This window comes from Taudactylus pleione, unplaced genomic scaffold, assembly GCF_031769625.1.
Source record: "Taudactylus pleione unplaced genomic scaffold, aTauple2 ptg000911l, whole genome shotgun sequence".
Lineage (NCBI taxonomy): Eukaryota > Metazoa > Chordata > Amphibia > Anura > Myobatrachidae > Taudactylus > Taudactylus pleione.
In genome coordinates, this window is record NW_028285312.1 from 1309332 (window position 1) to 1334764 (window position 25433).

General features: G+C 45.9%; 1 protein-coding gene across 1 annotated transcript; it reads left to right on the forward strand.

Annotated features, from left to right (window-relative positions):
• The first annotated feature begins 916 nt into the window (after positions 1-916).
• On the forward strand, positions 917-23854 carry LOC148473801 (uncharacterized). The gene is made up of 9 exons (XM_088459450.1): positions 917-970; positions 10009-10697; positions 13019-13126; positions 14556-14752; positions 15733-15935; positions 16804-16862; positions 17732-17899; positions 18927-19148; positions 19233-23854. The coding sequence occupies exons 1-9, from the start codon at positions 957-959 to the stop codon at positions 19373-19375; spliced, it is 1803 nt and encodes a 600-aa protein (XP_088315576.1). The 5' UTR covers positions 917-956; the 3' UTR covers positions 19376-23854.
• The last annotated feature ends 1579 nt before the right edge of the window (positions 23855-25433 follow it).

Genomic DNA, 25433 nt, shown 5'->3' on the forward strand with positions numbered 1-25433 from the left:
GGTGGGCGTGCCGGGGGGGCATGCCTCCCAGACCGGGGCATCCCCAAGGGAACGCCTACCGTCAGAAGCCGGCCCCACTGACATCACTAGTGATGTCAGTGGGAGTGATTTTGGCTCTGACAGAGCCAAAATCACTCCGGGCCTTGCGGTTGAAAAAACTCAACCGCAGGCTCCGGCTCGCAGTGGCGATGGTCGCGATGGTCAAGACCATCGCGGCCATCAAACTGCACGCTCGTATAGGCTGTGGGTGGTGACCCACAGCTATACGAGCGTCCAGGAGGACGCTCCATAATTATGGAGGGCGGCCCTCATTCAGAGCGTGCGCTCTGCTCAGAGCGTACGGCTCTGAATGAGGGCCTAAATGCGAATCACATCACCGGGCCCACCCTCTACGAGGGTTTTGCTAGTAACTCTGCGGGGGGGTAGGGAGGGAGGGATGGCGGGAGCGGCACCCGATAATCGGGAGTCTCCCGGCCAAATCGGGAGGGTAGGCAAGCCTGATATGTGTGCATGTACTTGCGGAAGGGAATATAGATTGTAAGCTCCACTGGTGCAGGAACTGATGTGAATGGGTAAATATTCCCTGTTAAGCGCTGCGGAATATGTGGGCGCTATATAAATAACTGGTAATAAATACTTATTTGCCGCGGTCCCTACTTCTTTCTGGGGATGCTTACATTTTGCAGAGGTTACCCACAAAATGACTTTCATAATTATCCTCTAATGTTTAATAAATCTCCTGTGACTAAAAATAAGGTGACATAACAGTGGCCATTCACTGCTAACCAGACTTGTGTCACAGCATAAGAACAGCTTGTCTTCTACGTGTTCAGCTGGTTAGACTGTGCAGGGAAGTGCTAGGAGTGGACCAGAAACAGAACAAAGGTTGAGTATGTGAAGCCTAGAGGAACACAGGGAGGGGTGAGGCTGTTTCTTCGTGTAGCACTGGCTGCATCATGGCGGAGAGCAAGTGAGTAGTCTCTGCAGGGACAGAAGCACTGGGACAGGGGAGAGGGAACACCAGAGAGTGGGATGGGATCCGGCAGTGCACAGGGGAAGAGGTGCTTAACCCCTTCATAGCCACAGTCAGGTGGTAAGAAAGACATAGAGTACCAATTTCTATTACTGGATGGCTGGGCGCTGTACCTGAGGCTGAAATTCACCTCACCATGAATTTCTATCTATAGCAGGCAATTTATTTATAACGTCAGATGTAACATGGATCCACAGATTATATGCTGCAATAAAAATGGGATTAAGTACATTTTAAATATTTGGGAAAGGTGCAGGGGGTATCATTGTACTTTGTAATTGTCAATTTTAATTTATTTATAATTGTATTTAGGATCTACCTGTAATATCCTGGATTGCGTGGTGTGTTCACCCTGTACGGCGCTGTGTACATTTTGTGGCATCTTATAAAACATAGATAATAACAATATTAATTATAATTAAGAAGCACTTGTGTGCAGCTTAATAAAACCTGTTTATACAGTAGTAATTAAGTGCTAGTTCTATATGAATAATCCTATGCATGTATAGGATGATGGATATGTTATTTTATGGTTAGGGCCGGCTCGGAGATGTATAGTGTTGGCTATGGCTTGTTAGGAAAGAAGTGTGAATGTTGTTGCATCTCTTTATCCATATATTATATATTAGAATGTTGCTGACTTAAAAAAAAAAAACACATATAAGCTTCAACCATTCAGAATCCATTCAGCTCTCCTTTTAGACTGTATTCAGCAATGATTTTTTTTACTTACAAAAAACTGCGGAAACGATCGTTATCACATTCTTTAGGTATTTTAACTATTCAGCAATGGGATAATGGAGAAGATAACGCAATAATCTTCTCCATTAATTCTCATATCACAGAGTACCGCACTGTAGGGTTCAAACCATTGATCTCTATAGTGCTTTAATGTTTTTTTTCTATTCAGAAAAGCAAAAAGAGTTAAATGACTCGATAAATCTGTACTTTATATGACGACATACGTTATACTACTTTATATAAGAATGTCGTTATATGAAGCAAATCCTTAAACATTCCAAAAAGTGCAGGGACAGAAGAAATTTTCCCATAAGTCCCTGCAGGATCTTCAAACTTCGCCCCAGTCTCCGTCCCTGCTTTGCGGTGGTCGCCGAGCTCTGGCCTGTCGAAACTGTCTAAGTGGATTGAAATGTGTATACAGGCTTTATATTAGCCTGTATACTTTTATATTTATTTGCTTATATATTTAAACTGTACGTGTACATTTTGAATATAAAAGCACTTAAATATAAATGTATACAGACAGGCTGGAGTTGGACTTTCCCTCGGCAGTCACCGCAAAGCAGTGGCGGAAACTATTCCCAAGCGCATGACTGAGTCCCGAAAACAATGTCTTCTGCAACATCGCAGGGACAGCGTGTTACCGCAACTGCTGTCCCTGTGTACAAAAATGCTGAATAGCAGCCATAACATTTAATAATTGATAAAAAATCGTGACGATGTTGAGAATTTACCAGCTCTTGTTGACTGACTTGAAAGCAGATGCCTGGTGACCTGGTAAAGTCCGACTGTCATGGCATATTGCCAAAATAGCATAAAGACAATAACAACTGCAAACACAGGGCCTGATTCAGACCCGGTCGCTATCTGCGTACGCTCGCTGGATGCATATGCAAATTTGTCAAAGTGACGCCACGGGAAGCGAACACTCGCCAAGGCATAAGCACGTCCACCATGTCTTAGCGAGCGGCCACTTTGTCTGAGTGTATCCCCAATCGCATGGGCAGAGCCGCCCACCAGCACACGTCATCTCCAGGAAGTGTATTAAAACATTGGTACATCGAGCACCATCGGATGTGAACGCAGTGCTTGAGGTTGCTTTACCCTACAACAAGCATTGCAAGGAAATCGGTGTAAAAAAAGGCAAGTGACGTGTACTATGACGCTGCCTCTTAAACGGCGTTGAAACACTCAGGCACGCCTGCGTTCGCATTTCCAACCCCCCCGTTATTAGTGTCCTGCCCCTGTTACCACCCACAAACGGCCTCTCCTGTCACTCATAACCCTGTGCTGCCTTTGCTGGGCGAGCGAGAGGGTTGCGATCGCAGTGTGTAGTTCGCGCACTCGCAGATCAAATCGTGTGCATGCGCGTACACAGAACATCGGGCCGCTCGCGAATGCACAGTGCGAGCGAGCAGCTCTGAATCACTCCCACAGCCAGTTGCTCAGGCACCAGATAATAGTCTGAGCAGTTTAAATAGAGAGCACATGATGTTATAGGAATGCTTCCAAATGGCACTCACTAATTAATAAGGCATATCAACAGACTGGAATATGTGAATTGTACCTATATAAAAATACAGGCATGTGATAGTGGGCACTGCTGACGCAGCGGGACTGCAAAGACATATTCGCAAAATTCCCCCCCTAAAACATTCTTTACTTTAATTAAAGTGCAATGATCAATGAGCTGTGGGCCTGATTCAGACCCACTAGCTAAGATGCATACTCTCGCTGCTGCCGATGGTATGCAGTGTGTATGCATTGTGTGTATGTGCATACCTTAGTGAAAGTTCACAATGCATTCGCTCGCTGCACATAGACAGCCCAGCAGAGTGAGTGACAGGGGAAGCCGTTTGTTGGTGGTAACAGGGGCTGGCCATTATGAATGGGGGAGTGGAGGTGCAAACGCAGGCGTGCCTGAGCATCTCAATGGCGTTTTAGAGGTGTGCATAATTATAAGACAGCATCATAGTACACGTCACCTGGCTTGTTTTTACACTGAAGTGCTCGCAGTGCTTGCGGCAGGGTGTGGTAAACCTCAAGCGATGCGATAGCATCCGATGTACCGATGGTTGCATACACTTCCTGGACATGACGTGCACAAGTGGGCGTCTTAAAACAGGCTGGTGGGTGTCTGCATACACAATGTGGTCGGTCTCTAAGAAATTATGGGTGTGCCTACACAAGTTGCATACACATCGTGCGAGCAATCACATCTAGCGAGCGGCTCTGAATCAGGCCCTATGTTCTGTACATCCTATTTATTAAGCTGAACTCTGCCCTTTCTATGTGATATAAGCATCATGACTATTGAAGAAAGGCCTAAGGCTGCAGAGCACTGCCATGAGTTTTATTAAGGAAGACTCTGGTCTGGGTCAATGTAGTAAGCACTGAAAAGCTTTCCTTTCTGGACTATGGTCCCCAAAAGGCTGCAGTTTTACAGGAGATATACCAGTCAAATCCTGGCGCCGACATCCCGACGGTAAGTAGTGGGGCTATGGGGAGGGTTAGGCCAGGGCCGCAACTAGGGGGGGACTAGAGGTGCACATACACCGGGTGAGGGAATGCAGGGGGTGAAAAAGGGCTGACTCACGGTGGCTTGGGGGCTGCAGATTCAGAAAACGGCCATCCAAAAATGGCCGCCACCAAGGAGGAGGCAGATGCTACAGGTCCTTACCGGACATCTAGTGTCTATCTCCTAGTTGGCGGTGGCCATTTTTGGATGGCCAATTTCAGCAGATTCCATGCGGACTAGCCGTCCGTATGGACTGTGCTGAAAACGGCCATCCAAATATGGCCACTACCAAGGAGGAAACAGACACTAGAGGTCCTACTGAACCCCTAGTGTCTGTTAGGCCAGCGCAAGTGCTGGGAGAAGATGCTTAAAACTGCATCTTCTCCCGTGAACCCCCCCGGCAATGAGCATAAACCCCATAGCAACGAGCATGAAACCCCCTGGCAATGAGCATGAAACCCCCTGGCAATGAGCATGAAACTCCCTGGCAATAAGCATGTAACCCCATGGTAACGAGCATAAACTCCATGGCAACAAGAATGTAACCCCATGGCAATGAGCATGTAACCCCTGGCAACGAGCATAAACCCCACACTAACGAGCATGAAACCCCCTGGCAATGAGCATGAAACCCCCTGGCAATGAGCATAAACCCCCTTACAATGCGCATGAAACCCCCTGGCAATGAGCATGAAACCCCCTGGTAATGAGCATGGAACCCCTGGTAGTGAGCATAAAACCCCTGACAACAAGCAGGTAATTTAAAAGTAATTAGAAGCCTTACTGTGGGGAATAAAATGGTGTTGGGCAAAAATGTAAGTGGCACTTTGGTAATAGGCATTACAGTGTGTGGCATATTGTGTAATAGGCATTATGGTGTGTGGAATAATGTAAGTCACTATACCAGGGGCGTTTGACTAGTGCACTGCCTTATGGAGGAGCAAGGACAAAATCCAGGTACGGGAAGAGAGGGGGAGCAAAAATTGCTGCCTTGCACCGGGTGACAGATATCCTAGTTTCGTCCCTGGTTAGGCACTAGGGGGGGGGGTTAGGCACTAGAGGTGGGAGGGGTAGGGTTAGGCACTAGAGGGGGAGGGTTAGGGTTAGGCACTAGAGGGGGAGGGTTAGGGTTAGGCACTAGAGGGGGAGGGTTAGGGTTAGGCACTAGAGGAGGAGGGTTAGGCACTAGGGGTGGTAGGGTTAGGCACTGGGGGGGTTAGGGTTAGGCACTAGAGGTGGGAGGGGTAGGGTTAGGCACTAGAGGGGGAGGGTTAGGCACTAGGTGGGAGAGGTAGGGTTAGGCACTAGAAAGGGAGGGTTAGGGTTAGGCACTGGGGGGGAGGGTTCAGGTTAGGCACTAGAGGGGGGAGGGTTAAGTTTACGCACTGGGGGGGTTAGGTTTAGGGGTGGGGGTTGTGTTAGGGTATTTACCAGCCGTTGTCTGTATTTTAACCCTGTCAGGATTCCGGCATTGTGACCACCGGGATCCCGAGCACCGGCATCACGTACCCAACCCATTAAAACACCCATATCTAGACATCAGATGCTGTATGATACTGACATCTGCAGATTATGGGAATATACAGAGTGCTTTTTATCATAGTAAGAATAAAGCATTGCACCTAAATGGTAACCTATTCATTGCTATGTGTAATATATCCACCCAGTCAACAAAAGCAATGTAATGAAAGGTCAGGGGTCGGCTGCAGTGTGCAGTCTCCATGCCCCTCCTCTTCTGTCGCGGCGCAGTAATGAGAAGACTCTGCCAGAGTACACTGCGCATACACAGGTCTCCGGGAACATGGTGCCCATGCCAAGTTCCTGGTGCTTTCTCTCTCTCATGTGCAAATCTCTGGGAAAATGGCGGCTGCACCATTTTACCAGTGATTTGTGCAGCATCGACGCAGGTCTCCAGAGAGGTGAGTATTATATATGGGTGCAGGGTGGGCAGTGTATGTGCCCCCTGGGCCCAGGAGCCTGTGTGCACCCATTCTAGACACAACACTGTTAAAGACATTTAAAAAAAACTGGCATGTGTTTATTATAATTTTTTAATGGAATGATTTTATTGCAAACGACACATCTAATATACAAGTCAGCAAAGATATGATAACATAAAGCTGTTCACAGAAACATGCATCAGATATCAGTAGATAAAGGAAAGAAAACAAAAGGCTGCGTCGGCATTTGATTTTATGTTCCTGCAATGACAAATAAGATTAAAGGGCAGAGAGGGAATGTGCCAACTCTGGGCATGCACGCCCACAACTACCAGCACCTGTAACCTAGTGCGGGTGCATCCCAGTGTGCAGCGTATGAGCAGAAGGTAAATATGTCTACTTCTCCTAAATGTACTATATAATTCCCTCTTTGATTACATTATTACCTGTCTTTTTGTTCTCTTTGTAATCTATCTTATTTTGTTATTTGATGACTAAATTGCGTTATTACCTTTTACTGAAGTTGAACGTTTCACATGAACTTTTGTAGATGTTTAAAATTGTTGGATTGTTTTGGATCAATGAAAAAGATAAATGTGTACATTCCCAGGCCCTGACCAATAGCCTGTATTGTACGTGTCCTGAGCATTTCCATGGTCAGTGCAGCAGAACAGGTCAGTGAGAAATATTAACATCTAGCAGTATGAAAAAGGTTATAGAAGTAATGATACACTCTCGTCATTGTGTCTGTTTATGGTGTAGTGCACGGAACACAGCAGATATAATTAGGAACCACTGACTCTAATGGTAAACAGATGTTCTTTGGAGAAAGGAGTGAAGAGAGGGGGAAAGTTGCCTGTAGCAACTAATCAGCTTCTACCTTTCATTTAATTTTATAGATCAGGGGTAGGCAACCTGTGGCACTTCAGCTGCTGTAGAACTACCCCTTCCAGCATGCCCTACCACACTTTTAGCATGATAAATGCTACCTCAAAGCTGATTGGTTGCTATGGGCAACTTCTCCACTCTTTACGCTGCTAGAACTTGATACATATCTGCCCCAGAGGAAAATGCAGGATTTGCAAAGAGTATATATATATATGTAATTAAACACACACTTTAATAAAATTTACAATACTCGTACAATTTAAAAGGAAATAATCTTCTTATCTGTAGCGTAGCTTAGAGGTAACCACAGGAGGTCCAACCCAATGCGTTTTGTCCCTCTATATATATTGAGGACTTCTTCAGGGGAACAGCATGCTGTTGTACGAGTCTTTATTGTCATTTTTTAATAAAATGTGTGTTTAATTTGGATATACCACACGATTGGAGCCTTCTTCTCTTTTGTATCCCTACATATGTGTATGAACACCTACCAACTGATGGGACAAAATACAGATGATTAGTACCTATATGTGCCTGTGAATGAATCCATATTGGTATGAGGCGTACATTATCTGTGTCTAAAAACAGGTGCTGGGAATTTTGGGTATACACGTTTCCTTGCATGAGAACACGTATACATACCTATGTTTAGCAGTTTGATACTAAGGGGTCAATCCTATAACGTGCGAATTACAAGGTGCAAGTTGCTATTTTCACTTCGAATTCGCATAGCGAATTAAGTTTGCAATCCAATTAGCAATTCGCACTGAATCAGTCAGACTGAATTCGCAACTTTCCACTTGCACCTCCCTGAGGGTGAGAGATGGAAAGGAGAATCTTTATTTTAAGGTTAAAATGTGGGGACACTGTGCTGAATCCCTTGGACACCACCTAATGACCAATTAGGCAATTGGAAGTTTCCAATTAGCTTAATTGGTCCAATAATTACATGTCATTTTTTGAGGGTGAAATAAGAGTCCTCAAATCACCCCAAAATCAATTCGTTTGAGTCTTTGAGATTTAACAATTTTTATTTTTTTTTAATTTTCTTGCATTAAAAAAAAAAGCACAAATCAGCCATTTGACACCATTTAAAAACCTACAGTACCTTCCTAATGCCCACAACCAGACTTCTATACGGTCCTGCTAATGAAATTATATATTTTGGGGGGTCCAGGATGGTCTCCGCACATTTTCATGCATTTCTCGCACATCTCATTTGGTAGTCAATTCGCACCCCTCCGCTGCGAGTAGTGCGAATAGGCATTTTTTATTGGATTGGAGAATTCTCGGGAGTGCGCTTCGCTGCGAAGTGTGCGAGTTTCAAGAAACAAACTCGCTACTCACAATTCGCACCTAATAGGATTAACTCCTATGTTTGCTTTTGTTTATTTTGTTTGATATATTGTCGTGGAAGCACCGTACGAAGACCACTTGGGTGACCGCTGAAATTTCATGTTTGCTGTTTTAAACTTGAATGTATGTGGATATTTACACAAGTAAAAAGTGTGTTTTACTTTATTACTGAGTGTGCATTCCTGTATCCATTTGTTTCAGAATATATATAAAGTTGAAACCTTTGTGTAATATTATTGAATCCAGGAGGGGTGGATGTATAGGACAGACCTCCCCTAAGCACAACATTAATGGCCTCACCCCACCCCCCCAATTTATTATTTTCATTATTAGTTTAGAAACCCTAATTTGGTGATTGATAGTATAATACAGACTTACCGACTTTTAGATCTTCCTCCCCGGGAGTTGCCTGGAGTGGAGATGCAGGTGGGCGGTGATGGGGGCTGGCCCAAACTTTAATTGATGTTAAGCCCCGCCCCCTCTTGGTAAAATGTTGAGAATCCCACATGTTTAACTAGGGGGCTGGCCTAAATTACGCGACTCTCCAAAAATCGCGTCATTAGGCCCAGCCCCCTACTCAGGGATCCCCGATCCCCAGGAAAATTCTCCCTCTTCTGCCCACTTCGCAAGTGGGCGGAATACAGGAGAATGGCCTACTGTTCCGGGCTGCGGGGGGTTACACGAAAAATCTGGAGCCTCCTGCAGGTTCTGGGAGAGTAGACAAGTATGGTATAATAATAAAAGAAACCATGAGCTATGGCATTTTGTTTTATTTTTAATTATGTACACATATTCACTAAGTAGGGCAGGTTACCGGGGCTTCCTTCTTGCTTTCAAAACATTTTTAACTGACAGTAATAAAACAAATTTCCAAGTGGTGCCCCAGGATTCTGCCTCACGTATCTAATAGGAAATTCACAGCTGAGAGCCAGTATACATGTCCACATAACCTGGACCAGGGCAGGATTGGCCATCTGGCACTTCTGGCAAATGCCAGAAGGGCCGATGGCCTCAGGGTCGGCTCGAGGAGGGCGGAAGTGCCCCCACCCTCCACCCGACGCAGCCGGATACATGATATTAGCTCAGGGGGAGGGAAGGGTGGCGTCAGTAATGGGCCAGTGCGCTCTGCTCAGCCGGGAAGAGACGGGAGCGTGCCGCAAGGCAAGGCATCCGTGACTCGCCCCCTTGAAACTTAACCACGCCCCCTTCATGACTGCCCGCGCCTAAGGCGCGTACACAGGCAGACTGCCATGGCTGATCTACAGCCCCAGTCCGTCCCTGATCAAGACTGATACTGAAATGCACTGGCAGAAATAGCCATACTATTCTTATCAAGGGTACACAATGATATGATGCCCGAAGTACTTGGAAGATATTAATTTAGATTTAGCACCATGATACCTTGGAGATGAGTTCCCTTCTTCCCTTGTTTTCAAGCAGGAAGACCCCAGGGCTTGATGTCCTGCTGATTGAATGTATAAATTAAATAAATGGAATGTCTGGGATCTAACTTGTCCGTGTTTGCTTGACAGGCGCCTGAATGCAAGGGGTGAGCCGGGCTCCCACTCGGAGTACAAGCATCTAGTGGATTCGGATGAAGAAGCCTTCGAATCTTCTCCAGAGGACTTTGACCCATCTGATTCCTCCTGCAACCGTCCGACCTACAAAACAATGGTGGCTATATGTGGGGGAGTTGTGATCCTGTGTTTGGTAGTGGTCGGTTTGGCTTATCTGTCTGGAAATTCGGCATGTACGCTGGTAGATGTGACTATATCAAGTGGAAAGGTTAGAGGTCACCACTGTGACAAGGTTTACATGTTTAAAGGGATTCCATATGCCAGTCCCCCCACTGGAGATTTACGCTGGAGACCACCTAAGGAGCCCACGTGTTGGAAGGACATTCTTGATGCCACGGCGTTCAAGTCAATGTGTGCCCAAATACAGCCCTTGAGTGAGACTGGGACAGTGATAGGCACTGAAGATTGCCTGTATGTCAATGTGTGGACACCTTCCATGGACCAAGATGCCAAACTGCCTGTAATGGTCTGGATACATGGAGGGTACCTACTAATCCTCAGCGGCTCTGAGCCAGGGTATAGCCCCACAGAAGACCTGGTTACACACAGTCAGATGGTCCATGTCAGCTTCAACTATCGTCTTAATGCATTTGGATTCATGGCTTTGCCACAATTCAGAGAAGGATCCCCCACCAACACCTCTGGTAACTACAGCACCCACCACCTATATCTGCCAGGGCCATATCAGAAGTGTACCAGCTTTACAATAACCTTTACAACCATAATACCCAACATATGTTTCCACTATGGTCATAGAGGTGATCTCATAGCTTTGGAACCGTTGGGAGCATTCTAAGCCGTTAGATCACCCCCGTTTTCTGCATATACACTACACACCACCATCAAGGTTCCTTAGAGGAGAGAGTCCCTGTAGGTTTAGTAGAAAGCTCTCCGCCCAGTGCCCTCCAATGTTAATGCATGTATTCACATGCTCTAGTATGAGCTAGGATATCTCTGACATCTAAGCATGTCATTGCATGGAAACACATGCATTTTTTTTAATCAAACAGTGGCAAAATGTAATGGGCTATATGACACAATATGAATATATATATATATATATATATATATATATTATATATACACACATAGGTGCGTATATATATATAAAATTATTATTATTATTTTATTTTATTAATATTTGATGGGGCAATAATAAATGTTGTCCCTGTCCAAAGAATATTTAACAACAATTTATTAATATTGCCCCATTTAATATAATTAATAATATTGCTCTCATTAAAATGTAACAAAAAACTTGATCCTTATAATAATAGTAATAATAATAAAATATTGTCCCTATAAGAGAATTATATTAATGTTGTTATCTTCCTTCTTATTAAATGATTCAATTAAATTAATGATTGCCCTCATTATGTGCATTGTGACTCCTCACCTTCTGATTGGACAGATAGATGCAGAAGTCTCGCAGTGCCTTTTTTTTTTTTCCGCCTGCGGTTTGGCCAGTTCTAAACAGCTGGACATGGAGGACATGGAAGACATGAGAATGACTGTCCAAACCGCTGAGTAGTAAATCCGGCGGTTTTGAGGTCAAAACCACCGGCTATGTGCGGCTAGGTTTCAACCCTCCGGCGAAACCACAGTTTAGTAAATATAGGGGAGATAAGGAGTTAGGAACGCTAAAGGCAGAGACAATCCCTGTACATACCGCTTCTCAGTATGCACTAAAGGGATTTTCTCTGCCTGCAGCCTGCCAGTGCTAAGTGCAGGTTACAATATTGCACTGCACCTGGGGCACTTAGCGCTGCCATAGACACCTATGAGGTCGCTTACCGTCGGGTGTCTTCTCCAGCGCTGATACCGCCTCCTGTAGCTGCAGGTATCTGCTTCTCTTCACTGGAGAAGCAGTACTTGAGCTGATTCAGTTTGGATGTTTGTTAATAAAGTTTGTTGAAAAAAAAAACCCTCCTCTCTCCTTCCTATGCATGGGACTCAGGAGACCTGGGGGTCTAGTTACTAAGCAGTGTTAGGAGACAGAGTGAAACGTGATAAGGTGCCAGCCAATCAGCTCCCAACTGTCATCTCACAGGCTGTATTTGAAAAATGACAGTTGGGAGCTGATTGGCTGGTACCTTAATCACGTTTCACTCTGTCTTCTAACACTGCTTTGTAAATAGACCCCCTGGTCAGTGTCTCTGCTATGCTGCCTACACTGCCGAGGGGGTGACTTAACGTTCACCCGCCTCGGCGGGTCTATTATTAGTAACACCCGCTGTAGCCAGCTCCTGATTCACAGCGGTAGCAGGCGAAGCAGGAGTGGCATTAACTCCACGGTAAGTGGAGTCTTAGTAAATAGACCCCTTAGCCCTTGAACTTGCAAGTTGCAACTATAACCCTCATGCAGCTCTACGCACAGTAAAATGATTGCCACAGTTTCTCCTTTCAGTAACCCAGAGGCAGGTGCACTGAATAATCAGTAGGCAATGTTGTGTTGACTACAGAGGCTCAAAGCTGCAGCAGGGCGATAATGCACCCTGGGCCGGCCCTGCCCCACACTCACTTTTGGCATTATGATGAAGAAGGGGCTTGGCCGACACTGAGACCAGGACACTGAGCTCCCACTGCGTCCTAAGGCTGTGCAGGGCGGTTCTCTGATGAATCTGCAGTGCCGTTTTGGGCACCCTGCAAGCCAAATACAGGTGCCAGCAGGGCAACGAAGGTGTCATCCCCTTGGTCCTACACCTCGGTTGGTGGCCCCGTTCGCACGACCCTGCCGGGGCTTTCCCTCCTATCAGACTGTCTTCTTTTACAAGATGTTTTTAAACCATTACATTGTATCACATTACTTCTATGTATATTTTGTCTCTTTTAAATTGTTACTTATCTTTATGACCTGTATAAAGATTCTATTCTCTGTGTACCCAGCAGGTCCCTAACCTATTTTCTGCTGGTGCTTCTCCCCAACCCAGGTTCATAACAGGTATCTCTGATTTCTGCCCTGCAGGTAACTATGGCTTCATGGACCAGGTGGCTGCCCTGAAATGGGTGCAGAAGAACATCCAATATTTTGGTGGTGACCCAAATAAAGTCACCATCTATGGTCAGAGCTCAGGTAACTCCAGCTATTGTGGAATTATGGCCCAACATATATTGCAGTTATGCTAAGAGTCACAGTTCGGCCAACCTGTGGCAGATAGTATTGATACAATTGAATATAATGTAATATTTATTAATATTACAAAAGCACGAACAGAGAAATGTGATACCATTATTCTTGTTAGAGAGAGAACAAATAAACACATTAAATTAGACTGCATGTAGCAGACATTTCGTTATCTATACAGTGATATAAATACGGTGTCCCCCCTCCAGTAAAAAAAGTCTGCAGGATTAGTATGCTGGGCAGATGGAGCCAGCGTGTCAATGGAAGGTTTCTGGATGAATGGTGGTCATAGTGCTGCGTTATGGGGGATTAAAATAATCTGGGGCCTCTAAATGCAGCATGGGCCTCCACCCAACACCCTAAACCTATCCCTCCCGGGGGGTGCCTAACCATAACCCCCCCTAGTGGTGCCTTACCCTAACCCCCCCCTTTGCCTACCCTAACCCTCTCGGGGAGGGTGTCTAACCCTAAGTCTCCCCCTGGGGTCCCTAAACCTAAAAGCGTCTAGATGCTATAGACGCTAAGACACCCGGCTTACCTTCGTTCGGTATGCTGGATGTCAGGATTTTGTACTGGGACTAATTATAGGCGTCTGGATTTCAACGCCTATCTTTAGTCCCATGTCGGCATGTCAGTGTCGGGATATCGGTGGGTGGGATAGCGCCCGCCGGTATCCTGACTGCATCCCCCACATTACATTAATATCCCACCACCACTATTACTTGCTAGTCTCATCTACAGGTCTTGAATGCTGTGTGTGTGAAGGATCTTATATATATTCACTCACTATCATGCTCTCTCCTCCTAGTCCACACAGAGGAGAGTGAGTAGCAGAGTGGAGAGTGTGATATAAGGGAAGGGAGGCAACTGGAGATATAGATATATAAGGGGGGGGGAGCAAGCTGGACATCAGGAAGGAAACACAGATTAACCCCTGCCCTAATTGGCTGTGCCCAGGGGCGCCAAAAGGGGACTGGAGCGGGTATTAATTGCTCAGCTTGATGGAGGGTCCAGAGTCAGCAGCCTCTCCCCTTACCTGTGACTGTGATCTGCAGCACTAATTAGCCTTCTGCAGGAGACTTCACGGAAATCTCCTGCATTAAGCTGTTAGTACATAGCGCTGATACATAAGATTATGCAGAATCTGTGACGCGCTAACAATCGGGATGTATGCACGATGCGACTTAGAAGCATGCGCAGTATAAAAACATTGCTCCACTACCTCCCTCATCGACAGTGCGTCCAAATTAGAATCAGCCCCCACAGTAGCGGGAAAACTTTTTGGCTTTCTGTATTCCAGACATCAATTTTGAAAGTCTGCAGATAATGATGTCCTCCTCCACTACCTCATCTATAGGTTTTCTGTTTTTTTCTGTAGGAGGCACCTCCGTATGGACTATGATGGTGTCACCCCTGGCTAAGGGTCTTTTCCATCGTGCCATTGATATAAGTGGGTCATCAGTTTTCAAAGCCAGTTTGGAAGAGGCAGAGAAGGACAACCTCCTCTTCCTGACCCGCACCGGCTGCCAGGATGCACAGTGCTTAAGGAAACTAAACATCACTAAAGTCCTTCATGTGAGGGCCATTCCTGGTAGAAAGCCAAATGGTCACCAGTTATAGAAGTCAGAGGAGCTGATGTAGAGTTGGGGTGCAAATGCATTTTTGGTTGTCGCAAATTGCACTTTGCTGTATTGCTCATGCGCACAGAAAATTCTTACGCACCCCTTGCAGGGGCTGGAGCACTAGGAGGAAGGAAGGTTGGCCAGAGTAAAGAGATGAGTCTTAAGGCCATGTATGAAGGATGGGAATTTGGAGGCACGTCTGATTGGGATGGTGAGGGCGTTGCTGTGTTGGAGTGTCGCAGGGGAGAAATCCTGAAAACGAGAGTGGTAGGAGGTGATATGGAGGAGGAGGTCACTGGCAGAGTGAAGTTGGGCGGGAGGGAGTGTGAGTGTCGATGAGGGAAGGAGAAGACTAGTTATGGAGATGGTAGATGAGATAGATCGACACTGTTTAGATCGGCAGGCAATAGGTCAACTTGGTCAAAAGGATGACAGGGACAATAGGTCGACTGAGAAATGGTCGACAGGGTTAAAAGGTCATCCATTTCAAATGGCTAACATAAAAGCGGTTGACACATGTTTATAATTTAACCCTAATCCTAACCATCCCCTTCCCCCTGGTGCCTAACTCTAAGCCACCCCAAGTGCTTAAATCTAACCCTAACCCTCACCCTAATCTCTACCCCTAACCTTAAAAATTTAATAAAAAAAAACATGTGGCAACCTCTTGTGGATATGTCGACCATTTGTGGACGACAGATCATGTATGTGTGTGGCAACCATTCATACATGTCGACCATTCGTACCTGTTATCCTTTTAACCCTGTCGACCTTCTGCACTGTCAAACATTTGTCAGACGACCTTTGACCATGTCGACCTAGTGCAAATCGACCATCTGGTGTCGACCTACTGGCTGTTGATCTAAACATTGTCGATCTTCCATCCGTATACCCTTTTAAGTCATTGTGTATTGTTTCTTCTGCTACTCCTAGTCCATTCCATGGAATATATACCCCGACTGGGCCGGAGAGGATCTGTGCGACCTGCCACTGAAAGGAAAATTTGCTGGGCCGGTGGCTGTAGTGGATGGATACGTGGTGCCCGCTCCCCCATTGGATGTATGGAAGGAGAAGAAAGAGGGGTATAGCGATGTGCCATATATGATTGGCACCGCCCGACAAGAAGCGGAATACGCGTAAGGGAACTTCTTTCTTGTATATTTGGGGATGGACATATCAGTGGCTAGTGTATTTCTAGACTGAAAAGGCCACCAAACATAATTCAAAGGGATATGGGAATTGTTCCAATATGGGGGTGGTAGATGGACATTTTGGGCCACTAACAAATAAATACATATACAGTGCTACACATCTATTACACATGTTGTTAACATAAAGATATTATGGTACATATAGATTCCATCTGTCTTACTCTCTGATCAGAAGGCTTCATCTATGGCTTTGCATTCATTATATCAGCAAATGGAACATAGAAAGAGGGAGGAGCTAGAGGGAGGGAGCACTTTACTCATGAACAAAGCTCAGGATTAGGAGCATTATTTTGTAGGCCAATATCTGGGAACTAACCGGATTGACCCCAACACACACCGCCCAGGAGCGTGCGTAACCCAACCCATATCATAACCGGATTGACCGCATTTCCCTGTAATTAAAGGATAAGTCTGTTTTTCATTCACATGCATTAAAGAGGAAATAAAACCAGTCTCTGATCGTTGGCACTCATATAGAATTGGGCAATTCTTCAAATAAAAGGCACAGTGGTGAGAAAACAGACGCTGAATGCCGGCGGGCACATTTATAATTCTATTTGCTTTGTAGGATTTAAATTTTTACTTTAATATCTGTATTTATGCGACAACACATGCAATAATTGAATTATTATTATTATTATAACTAGTGTGTAGAATCAGCTCCTGGGATAGTGAAATAGGTGAAGGAAGATGTATTTCTGAAGCCATACGTTTATCAATGTAGTATTTAATCCTGGAAGGTTGATTCATGCTGAAGTTTAATTAGAATTGCATTGTGCCTATTCTCCTACAGCCCAATGTACGCCAACATTTCCCAGTGGACAGAAAGCGATTACCGCTGGTTTGTGAAACGTAAGTGGCTGGTTACAGCAGGTGATCTGGTTGTAGTGAGTAGAGATATCTTATCTCTCTCTCCAATCCTAACGTGGACTATTATGGGGCATATCCAATTAGCCGCTGGAGTTCACCCGCCAGTAATTGTCGTCCAAAAGTCCCGCATCACGGGGTTAAGCTATTCAATTAAATAGCTTTTTCCCCTCGCCGTTAATTCGGGTCTCGCGCGCGTGAACACACTGATTCCGCATACATGCCTACCCTCCCGGTTTTCGCAGGAGTCTCCAGATTTTCGGGTAACCCCCGCACCCCCGAAGCGTAGGCACTTCTCCCACATTCTGACCACTTCCTAGCGAAGTGGACAGAATGGGGAGAATTTCCGCGGCGATCGCGGGTCCCCGAGTAGGGTGTGAGGCTTAATGAGGCGATGCTCCATGAATCGCGTCATTTGGCCTCGCCCCCTATTTAAATTTAGGCCAATTGTGACAATTTACCGTGAAGGGGGCGGGGCTTAATGATGTGACCCGTCAGGCCCCCGCCACCATCACAGCCCATCTGCTTGTCCTCCCCAGGCATCTCCCGGGGAGGACAATCAAAAGGTAGGCAAGTATGTGATAGTGCGAGAACTGCGCAATCAGTGTGTTTTTACCTTTCGCACGAGGCGGAATAGGCCAGTTTTCCGCGGATATTTACCTCGCTCCTACGTGAGGTGCGAGGTAAAGTCCGACAGCGGGGATTCGCGCGCGGGTTCTCGGGGACTCCTGCGCGAGGAATCCCCGCTAATGGAATCCCGACCAGCGCGAGAATTAGCCGCCGGGTAAACCTCACGGCTAATTGGATATGCCCATATATGTAAGGAGGTGGGTCTTGTGTCATTCTGTTCCCAGTGCATCTGGACACGTTTGGAGGAAATCTGTCAGAAGATGCCCTGTCTCTGTATCCTACATCCCAGTTCTGCTCCCAGGCTGAGCGGTGTGTGGAGAAGGCCTATATGACCATGGTGTCTGACCTAAGGGCATCGTGTCCCAATAACGAGAAGGCCAGACAAGCCTCAGGTACATGTACAGCCTATCAACAACATTTTTATAATATCGCTCAAAAAAAAAAAAAGGATGTTCCATATATCAATGTGTTACTATGTGATGCTATTTAAGCATCTAAATACTCCCGGACCCTCTCCGGCAATGGGCGTCGCACATCCATGATCAGTAGACCACGGGTGCGCAGGATTTCCGATAGAGGAGCTGACGTGGTCACTTCACTCTGAGAACATCGCAGGGACGGGCTCCTTTTGGATGCCCTGTCTCTGCAATACGGTTTTGGGCGCTAATATCGCACCCAGATCGCATTGATTATGTGATTATTGATAAATGGGCCCCTGAGTCAAGGATCACAAATAGGCAGCAAATTTAAGGCGTAGGGTTTAATGCGTTGTTGGCGGAAATACGTACAAATGGCAGAACTGTGGCTGGTAGAAAGAGGACTAGCTCTGTTTTTGAAAGGTTGCATTTGAGGTGGTGTCAAAGATGAAATGGGCGAACGACATTCAGTAATGGGAGCCAACTGATATGGGGAGAGCTCCAGAAAGGACCGATGAATTTGATGTCATCTGTCTAGAGGTTACCATGAATTCCAAAAGGACAGACAGCCACAGAGGGCCTAGGACCAACTGAGGACGTACAGCAGAGAGGTCCATTAGAATTAGAAACAAATAGTGGCATGTAGATTTAACAATGAACAAATCATTGGCCACTTTAGTGCTCTCTCTCTCTCTAATAGGGTGTGTGAGCAGAGTGTAGGTAGCCTATCTAGAAGAATCAGAGATAGTTGGTTGGTGGACAGGTAGTGGAGGAGGAGAAGATAGAGACTTTGGGTTGATTCAGAGTTGTATGCAGGTCATCCACAGATGTGGTCTCATTTTATGCTTGAATATAACTGTCCACCCTCTTCCGGGTCCTACCCTTTTGAAAGTCCCCAAGCTCAAGGAAGTAGGACGTATTCACATAAACACAAGGAAGTGTCTGTGGTGAAATAGTACCAGTGACAAAACTTTTAATGGTGCCATTTTCTTTTTCATTCTAGCTGCACTGTCCAGCCCGGTCTATCGCCACGAAGTCATCTACACACCATCCCGTCCAGTTAAGCGCAATAACCTTTTCCCCTACAATAGTTGGTTCTCCTTTCACGTACTTGATATTCTGGCATTTTTTGACACGCTGAAATACTCCATTGGAGAGATCACAGAAGAGGACCAGGCTTTCCAGGCGCTCATGAGAAAAAGCTTCATTCACTTTGCAAAAGAAGGTACGAGGCAGGATGACAAAGTCAGTGACAAGTGACAGGGTGGAGGCAGCTACATTATCTAAAAGGCTTTGTTTTTATATGCAGGATCCATGCCTTCTGAGTGGCCGGAGTATCCCAATGGGACAGCGGTACTCTCTACATCACTCACCGTGGAGAAGGATTACCATTCTGCCCAGTGCTCGCTGTGGGAGAAGAACGATATGTTCCAGTATGCCTGGGTCAACTGAGATGATGTCATCAGCTGGAAGCCAACATTTGCCCACACTTAGTAGCCTGAGACTGGCCGAATACCACAGACTTGGAGAGTAAAACAACACAAAGTGGGAGTAAACCGTTATATTTCTTGGACCTAAAAGCTCTCTATGCACCGTAATATGGACTATTACGGTGCATATATATTTGACCTGGACCTGTAAGGCTGACTGCAGTATTCCAATTTAGGTGTTGATATAAACAGTATCACTTATAATCAGTAGCTGCCCTCTAATAGGGCTTTACGAACCCTATACCGGCCCCGCCACATTTGCGCATGACACTGCACATAGGTGGCGGAGCCGCCAGCACCCGCAACCCTACAGTAGAGATGAAAAACACAGAGGGACACCTGGGGCCTGATCCAGATATCTATGATAATCCGATGATAAACGTACATCTCCGATGGACCAGTTCTGCGCATATGCAGAAATGCAGAACAGGTCTTGCAATCTCACTCACAGTCGTGCCCCCCCCCCCAGCTGCAGCATGATTGGGGGCGGAGCCTAGTCCCCGTTCCTGGAAATGGGGGCATGTCGCCTCCGTATTCCAGGAGGGACGAGGCCAGCCCGGGGTCTGCGTCGGTGGACACAGATTCCTGCTCCATTAAGTGATCAGCACCCAGTCAGGCGAGAGGCTTCAGCTCCTGCAGCCTGACCAAAGGAGCCACCATCGGTCACTATGGATGCAATGGCGATCCCAGTCTGCAACCTTGGACACAATGCTGGGATCGCAAATGCAGCAAGGAGGTGTCTGACACGGAATCAGTATGTAATACCGCCGTCCGGCTCTAATCCCGACAGTGGCAGCCCGGCAAAGGTGAAAATCCTGATCGTTAATTAAGGTCAGTATCGCTAACCTTACTCCCCCCCTAACCCTAATTCTCCCTTAGGGGTGCCTAACCCTAACCTCCCCCCAAGTGCCTAACCATAACCCCCCTCTAAGTGCCTAAACCTAACCCCCCTTTCCCCACAGCCTATCCCTAAGTCTCCCGGGGGGTGCCTAACCCTAACCTCCCCCCTGGGTGCCTAGCCCTAACCCCCCCCCCTTCCCCTAGCCTAGCCCTAACCCCCCCCCTTCCCCTAGCCTAGCCCTAACCCTGCAGCTGTGCACGTCCGGCTTACCGTCATTCGGTATGCCGGGTGTCGGGCTCCTGGCGTAGGTCTAATGACAGGTATCGGGATTTCGACGCCTGTCATTAGTACCTTGCCGGGATTAGACAGTCGGGAAGTCGGCATTTTGACTGTCGGCTTCCTGACTGCATCCCGTCTGACACTTCCTTCTGCATTTGCATCTGAGATGGACGGATTTGCGCAGCTGCTTCTGCGCGGCCCTGCAAATCCGTCCCTCTGTGAATCAGGCCCTTTGTTTTTAACCAGAAATCTTTTCTAAAATCGCACTTTCTTACACCAATTTTTTGTTTGTTTGTTTTTCTTTAAATATTTCGCTTTTTTTGTCCAATACTAAGATAACGTGTAACGTATTCATGTAAAATGTATGTTTTAAGTTTATTGTGCGCCACTTCCCAAAAGTTTTTTTTTATTATTATTTTAAACTGGTGAAAGGAATACCTTAATTTCACTATGTAATTACCCATATATACATAATAGGTATTACTGCCGGAGCACTGTACTTATGTGAGGTCTCTGGGTTGCAGAGAACTGGGATCTTTTTCTGAATCCTTATTCAGGTACAGGTAGGAGCGATACTGCTGCTAATAGAGGTACTGTTAGGAATTAGTTTGCTATGGGGATAAAACACGTACTATGTAAATATGTGCATTATAAGTTATATATGTCTTGACTGGTAAACATTGCCACCTTACCTTAGGCTATATGTGCACTAGTAATACGTAATAATCTATGCATTCACCCATACTTCACACAGCACCTACTGTATATAGGCGGTCTGCTTTTTCTATGCAATTGTGAACAAGCCCATAGTAATTCAGTGGGGTACGCTACCGAGGGTCAGTAATAATCCAAAACTTCATATGATCGTTCCACCTGACCTGGCACATAATGGGGGCAATCCGATAATCGTATTGCCCCCATACCCTGAGATCTCCGCTCGCAGCGTGGAATCGGCAGACTGACAGTTGGTAGGATCGGTCAGGTTTGATAACTGAACGGTCTAGACTGTTTTTGAACAGATCTTAACAACCATCGTTCTGTGAATGGCCATCTTTAGCCAATATCATATTTTGTATTCCGCTTTTGTTTGCTGACTGAGACCTTATGGAAGGTCTTCTGGAAACAGTCCTGGTACTAGCTGTAACTGCTGCTCCCTGCTGGCCAACCAGTAAACCCTTTCTGAGCCGGAAATGACAGCATGCATCTTAGTGGGTGGGCCACAGGGCTATCAGATCCCTATATATAGCACAGATCTCAGGAGGAAGACAGCAGAGGCTTGTTAGTATGAAGACCCTGTAGGATTGTGCAAACAACAGGCGTTACTGGGAAAGGACTCCCACTGATGATAGATAGTGATGGGAATAAGGACGGAAGGGATTAAACAACTAAATTTAAGGTGGAAAACTCTGCCTTCAATAATTGTATTTATTTACTGCTTAATGCAATTTAGTGCCTCCTCTATATCAATATGCAAATCAATCCCTCCCCTCATTTTTCCTTAACAGCTTTATTTCTTTACACACATTTTCTCTGGAAAGCGATCAATTGGAAAGTGATAAACTACCAGCCACTCAGCTCCTGACATTTTACAGGCTGTGTATGAAAAATGTCAGGAGCTGATTGGTTGGTAGTTTATCACTCTCCAATTTATTTCCAGAGGTTAGTACATCTGCCCCTGATAGTGATTGTTTCTTTCATCCCACTCATCCCCCTCGCTGTCACTGTATGTGAGCCCGGATGAATGTCTCTGGCATATTGTACTCTACGCTGAGAGGGGGTGATTGACTACGGACTTGTTGTTCTGTCTCTATGTACTATGCATCTAATTATTGGTATCTCTGTATGTTTATTACTGTTGTCATTTAACAAATAGAGTGAAAAAAAAATTCTTGAGAAAATCTGAAAAACAAAATATGGGGACTAAGGTCACCGGCATGTGCTCACTTGAATTAATAAGTGAATTAAAGTTAAATGACTATGTGGCTTATCTGTGCTTCTTTTAGGAGACGAACATCACTCTTTATCCAGGCAGAAAATCTCAACAATGTTCACGGGAATCCTTTATAAGGATTATTATTATATAGCATAATACTGTTTCAACACCAATTCATTTGAGGTAAAATGGTATCGCACTCACAGTAAACCAACTTGGTATGAAGCACATCTGACACAAAAGCTGAAAACAAGTTCGATGTTACACGATTTTACCTCATGCCACCCAGGGGGATTTCACAAGGCAACCTAAGAGTCCAGCACTTGTGCAAAGTCCTTCCCGCGTTTCATCCAAAAGGACTTTATCCTTTTGGACTTGAAAAGGACATTATCAAAAGTCCAGAGTCACAGACAACACATAAGCTTTACAGTAGTCATTTGAAAGTATGCACATACCTGTTTTGTTACAGTATATATATATATATATATATATATATATAGTAGCATGGGCCCGGCACTCAGATTCCAAACACAAAGTGGGTGCCTTCCGCAATGGTATCAAAATAAAGTCATAAAGGGGCGGCGGCACTCAGCAATAACAAGCACAATAAAGAAGGGTTAAATAAACCTCTGTATTCACTTCAACGTTTCAATCGCCAGGATTTTCATCAGGAAGTACAAAAACCACATACAACACTTACCTATATACACAGAACACACCACGAGTGCAGCTGATCGCGTCCATCGGGATCACCATCTGACGTCATCGCTACGCACTGTGCATAGTTTAGGGGCCCCCGGCGGGAGATTAGGGTTAAGCACCCCCAGGGGAGGGTTAGGCTGCTGGGAGGGGGGGTTAGGGTTAGGCACCAGCAGGGGGAAGTTAGAGTTAGGCACCCCCCCTCCCCCCAGGAGGGTTAGATTTAGGGTGCGGGAAGGAGGGTTTAGGCACCACCGGGGGAGGTTAGGATTAGGCACCACTAAGGGAGGGTTGGGGGTGGGTGCTGCTGTCGGGATTTGGACCCATCCCATGATTGTACAGTAGTTATTAAAATTCCCAATCTAGTAATCATACAAGACGTGTAACATATTTGCCTTGATGACACTGTGAATGGTTATGTGTACAGGAATGTAAATATTAGTTTTATCCTGCAGCGTAATAATATGTAATATTGTGCATATAATGCAACCTGCAGTATGGCTTGTTCCCATAGATCAGCTATACCTCCAGATGGAATTGTGGCAGAGGAGGTTGGGTGCCGCTGTGAATACCCAGCAAAGCATGTCTCTTATATGGTTACTTCTGCTCTGTAACTAATGTAATACAAATACTGTGCTTTCACAAAGTTTATTTTTTTATGGGATTAATAAAGGATATTTTTCAGGTCATCTCTCTTACTCTTGCTTTATTTCCTGGGGATTTGCAGCTTAAAAGGGGAACAGGTTTAGTTTTCCACTAACCTTTAGTCCTGGCACAATGCATCGGTGATAGTCTGATCGGAATCGGTATGTAATGCCGGCAGATCAAATACGGACAGCGGCAGCCCAGCGGGTCGAACTCCCAACAGGGAAAGGTAAGTAACCTAAACCTCTGCTCTCTCCCCTCTAACCCTCCTTTAGGGGTGCCTAACCCTAACTTCTCCCCTTAGTGCATAACCCTAACCTCCCCCCAGGGGTGCCTAAACCTAACCCCCACCCTCCCCGCACCCTAAACCTATCCCCCCCCGGGGGGGTGCCTAACCCTAACCCCCCTTCCCCTACCCTAACCCCCCTTCCCCTAGCCTAACCCTAACCTTCCCCGTGTGGGTGCCTAACCCTAGGTCCCCCAGGGGGTCCCTAACCCTAACCCCCCCCTATCCCCGGGCTAAGTGTTCTACTTACCCGTCAGAGGACGATCGGGATGGCGGGGGTCGGTCTTCCGGCGTCAGGATTAAGATAGGCATCGCCATTTCGATGTCTATCTTAAGTCACTTGTCGAGCAGGACGAGTCGGGATTTAGACCGGCGGAATTGCGTCCGCCGGGATATTAACTACATCCCATCTGATCATCAGATACTTATTCCAAAGAGATTACTGTACTTTTATTTTCAAAGGATTAACAAAAATTGAGCCTCATAAATTCCTAAAACAATTTTAGCATTCAGAGCTTGACTCAGAGACGGGCGCTTATGCGATCGCAACTGTGATTTCGCATGGTACGCAAATGCAAAAATATGCTTTTAGTTCCAAACCTTACCCGAGCATAGGGACGCACACCGCTGCCTTCTCATCTGCATATGATGTCGCTTACCTGCATAAATATCAGTAACATTGATGCACATTGAGTGCCCATCTTGTCCTTGTGGAAGTCTGACAAGCTGCAGGCTCGGCAGCGCTCCTGCCACGCAGAGCGCTCTCCTATTGCATAGGATATTGTAACGACGTTGACACGGTCAAACACGCCTGCGGTTTTCTGACCACCCCCGTTATCACCCCTAAACGCTGACAACCTGTCACTCACTTTGCGATGGATTACTCTGTGCATCCGTGATCGCAATATGATCGCCACACGTGCGCAGTGTAGCTTCTACACATGCACGATGGCAAACAATTGCTCGATCTATGTAAAAATGACCATTGTGCACAGTTCTGAATCAGGCCCTCAGTCCGCAAAGTGGATGCTGCGCCTACTGGCCGTGTAAGACCTGAATGGGGGTGGATGATGGTCACATGACCTGGAAATTCTCTTGCAAAGTTGGTAATTATTCAAGGTACGTACACAAAACGATTTTTTGAACGATTAACTATAACGACGTCGTTATCGTTCAAAAAAACATTAAGTGATAAACGATGAACGATTATCGTTCATGCGCGTTCACGTTTGTCGATTGTAGTTTGTAGTTCAGTCAGACTGGCCAACTGAACGATTTTCAATAGAAGTTGCAACATTTTTCCTTCAAAACACAGAAAATCGTTTATTATGTAAAGT

Coding starts and splice junctions, on each gene's coding strand:
- LOC148473801 (XM_088459450.1), top strand. Junction 16,863..17,731: donor TTACCGCTGGTTTGTGAAAC/GTAAGTGGCTGG, acceptor TTCTGTTCCCAG/TGCATCTGGACACGTTTGGA. Junction 19,149..19,232: donor CATTCACTTTGCAAAAGAAG/GTACGAGGCAGG, acceptor TTTTATATGCAG/GATCCATGCCTTCTGAGTGG.